This window comes from Nannobrachium achirus (genome assembly GCF_963921795.1).
Source record: "Nannobrachium achirus genome assembly, chromosome: 2".
Lineage (NCBI taxonomy): Eukaryota > Metazoa > Chordata > Actinopteri > Myctophiformes > Myctophidae > Nannobrachium > Nannobrachium achirus.
In genome coordinates this window covers 52,834,527-52,838,463 of record NC_137811.1, presented here as the reverse complement: position 1 = coordinate 52,838,463, position 3,937 = coordinate 52,834,527, and the positions used below count along the sequence as shown (strand labels likewise).

The following is a 3,937-nucleotide window of genomic DNA, read 5'->3' as shown; positions in this document are numbered from 1 at the left end:
CATCACCACACCGCAGTGAAAGAACGAAAGGACTTTGTCCCACTGCACAACTCCGCTCCCGGTAGCAAAAGTGAATGATTTTTCTAGTTGGCCAGTCAGGGACCAATCAGAAGGCTGACAAAGGGTGAATTGAATATAATGAATGAGCTTTAAAAACACTGTGGTCCAGGTAACCAGGACCAGAGTTGAGCTGAGATGAGATCCAACTCAAGGAGGGGAGCAGTATCGGCCTGCAAAGAGGATGCTCATGGTGGGGTTGTGTCGGATGAAGAAGAGGAATGGATGGTTAGCATAGAAGATGGGGGGGCCCCCTTCCTCATCAGATTCTTCACAGTCCTCTTCAACCGTTTCACATTCATATGTGGAGGCAGCTGCCTCAGTGCCCCCCTCGTTCACTTCCACAACGGCCTTGTGCACCACCTTGGAGAGAAACAAGCTGTTGGCTGGAGAAATGCCAGAGAAGTCACTCTGTTTTTCATCAAAGGCGTCCTCCATGCCCATCTTGATCAAGATGTCTTTCATGTCATATGTCTCCTCCATCTTGAAACAAGGCAGGAGCAGCCAAACCATTGTCCGATCCATCATGCCTGGATTGGTCCATTCCACAAACTTTTCATAGCTTAGCTCCTTTTCTAGCTTCTCCAGGCCAGTTGTATTGTCCTCCATCTTAAGGGGAAGAATGATGAGCATGCTGAGGCATTCCCCCTTGTAGGGCAGCTCCAGGACCTGACACCTGACTTCAGGAATGGCGGCAAAAGGGAACACAGAACACTGGTTCATCATCTTCACTGGCATGCATTCAGTCTTGCTGAGACTGAAGGGAGCATTGTTAATGATGTCGTATTCATGAAACGACTGGTCCCACTTGGCTTTGAAGTAGATGGCATTGACCAACACCAGTCTGGAATTACTATCAACCGCACCCGGTGCAAGCAAGTCCTTGATTTTATCTTGTGTCTGTTTCTCCACCCAGCTGTTCATGTTCAGCCTGGCTCCTTCTGCGTTGCCAATGAAGTCAACAGGCTCAAGCTGTGCATCAAAATGTTTTCTGGTAGCACTTAAGAACTCCTCAAGGAACTGGTAGGACTTCTCTCCATACAGTCGGTTGACCAGGCTGAGGGCGTAGGACTTCCCTGACTTGTTCAGGTCACCCATAAGGTTAGGAAACTCCATGTGGACGTCATCCTTAAAGTGCAAGACCTGTGACATCTGTTTGGCTGTGTTGCCACGGGCCCCCAGCAGCACCATAGCCACAGCAGAGGATATGCTGATAGGAGAGTAGAAAACATTGGCGGTGATGTTATTTTCTGACAGCTTTTTAAACAGAGACAGGGAAAATGTGTTGCATGCTGCTGACAGGGGTGTTGGTGATGGCATTGTTATCAATGTTGTGTCCAATATCCTAATGTAAATGACTGAGGATCAATGTCCAAATTTTACAATTCCTGGACTGAAGGTTGAATGCAAAATAGCTTTGAGAAATAGAGACATGGAAACAGTTTATCATGGAGACTGAAGGGATAACTGTCACCCTTTATATAGTGCTTGTGTGGGTGCCAGTGACGTCACAATGAGTCAGCTATATCCGTATATGGAGTTCTATATTAGGGTGAAGAAAGAAAATAGGCCTATTCAGGCCTCGTAGATATTCAGGCCTACTGGGACTGGGAGTATGCATGCAAGGTTTCATGCCAATCAGTCCAACGGTAGCTGTAGATGGTATGCCAATGTTAGGAATTACATCTCCTTTCTAATATCAACGTTACGTTAGCAACTGCTGCTTTTCAGAAAGTTTACCTTCAGAGTTCAGAGTGAAAAACCTTAACTGGTCGTTCGTAAATAAGCCACACTGAACGCACTCTCCAACGTCACGCCCACTGCACTCACTACACTGAGCACACACCCGGTGCGGGTTTCCGAACGCACCCATAGTCTGTCTGGCCTGGCAGAGACAATAAGTGTAAATGTTAAATGCATCTGTACTGTACTGTATGTTATGTCACTGTATGTGGTAGTGTGGTAAAATGATGTATCTACCACATAATCAGAATGTAGTAGCAAGTAGCAAGGGCCAACATCTGGGAAGACGAATGGCAAAGCCATGACATACGAGCTCTTGACTGGTTGAACCGAGGAATTACACCAACAGAAAGCCTTGCTAGTGGCCACGACCTTGGCTGGATCACCTGGAAGTCACTAAACAGACTGTGTGTGGAACAGGGGAGGTGCAAAGCACTGATGAAACTACAACTCTACAACTCCAAGACAATGTCCCACCTACTGGAATGTGCCGATGTCCCCAGTGCCGTCCAGAGGACCTGGCAGAGTCCACCCCATCAGCTGTGGCCTGTCCCCGATATTGGCTATGGACTCGAAGAAGAATTAAAATGCAAGTCAGACAATCTATAAACTATATATTGTTGAAATAAAGACCTGAATGTAATTGTTTAAGACCCCAAGTAACACAATTTTATTTTCTTTGCCAGGCTGAAAGGCTGGGAGGAGGAGATTATGTTTTCGTCCCTGTCAGAATCAGAATCAACTTTATTGTCACATCACAGGTTTACACAGAGTAGAAACAATACGTTGTACATGAGATTAAGGCACAAAAGAGTATAAATGCATTGTCAGCTTCACATAGAATGGTAGTCCATAGGGTGGTAAACATTTAGCAGATGCTCTTAATCCAATTATAGGTTATTATAGGTTAGTCTCTGCGTGCGTGCATGCGTGCGTGTGTGTATGTAGGTATATGTATGTATGTATGTAATCCGCGTATCTCGAGAACCGTTCGTCCCACCGCTTCAGATTCGGCACTCGCGTTCCCCAATCCCCGCCATGGCGCGGAGTGCAGCTAGTGCCCGGCCTCGACCCGACCCGATCCGATACGCAGTTTTCCGTAACCGTATGTGGAGCTGATGTCTGACATCAAGTGCCACGGCAAGTACTACGGGCATAGTAGATCCTTGAGGATAAGTAAAGTCCAAGACCAGTATGGTGACAGCCAGGTGGTGGTCAGATCTTGTTTAACAGTCTAATGGAAGCCGAGTGGAAGCTGTTAAGAAACCTGGTGGTCTTGTCCTTGCCTGACTGCAGTGGGTGTAGGGGTAGTGGACATTTTGTGGCAGGGGTGGTGCCTTTCCTTGATGATGTGCTGAATGAACACCTGTTATTGTACAGTTCATGGAGGGGGGGAACCTCACCTCCCATCATGTGCCGGGTTTGTCAAAAGCATTAGACATAGTTACATAGTGCGTAGAGTTGTTTGGTTCAGGTGCCACTATTTCTCTGCCTCATAAAGTCAAGAAATAAAATGGTAAATGGTGCATTTATATAGCGCTTTTATCCAAGCCGCTTTACATAGATTGTGCATTACATTCACCCATTCACGCACACATTCATACACCGGTGGAGGAGGAAACCATGCAAGGCACCAACCTACTCACCGGGAGCAATTAGGGGTTCAGTCTTGCTCAAGGACTCTTAACATTAACTCAGGGGGAGCCCGGATTCGAACCGGGAACCTTTCGGGAACCCTTCGTGCTCTAATAACGGGTTCTCTTCCCCTGAGCCATGCCGCCCCCCCAAATAATGCTATTAGCTGTATCTCATCATTAACTTCCTTCATTTATATTGACATTTCTGGGAGATTTAACTCAATGAGTAAAAGAAAAGTTATAGGTTATTAGTAGTATAAGGACCTTAGCTGTATGCTGCCCATGTTCCCCACCCACCCTACCCCACAAGAAAGGTTCTAGGCCTATCTATGTTCCCCACTCAACCCCCCAAAAAAGGTATGTTTCCAACTCAAATGCAGGAAATGGTGGGACATCTAGTCAGAGCGTTTCAGGCAAAAATCGTACACTTTATGAAAGAAGCATGAAATTTGGCACACAGTTAGAACATGCCATATGGAACATTTTTGGCTATAGGGCCA

The 3,937-nt window shown here is 46.4% G+C and overlaps 1 protein-coding gene across 1 annotated transcript; it reads right to left on the bottom strand.

Annotated features, from left to right (window-relative positions):
- Positions 1-207: 207 nt before the first annotated feature.
- Positions 208-1,377, bottom strand: LOC308298906 (leukocyte elastase inhibitor-like; the record flags this gene model as incomplete). The annotated part of the gene is made up of 1 exon (XM_080742601.1): positions 208-1,377. One exon carries the CDS (start codon positions 1,375-1,377, stop codon positions 208-210), a length of 1,170 nt encoding a protein of 389 aa, XP_080598727.1.
- Between the last annotated feature and the right edge of the window lie 2,560 nt (positions 1,378-3,937).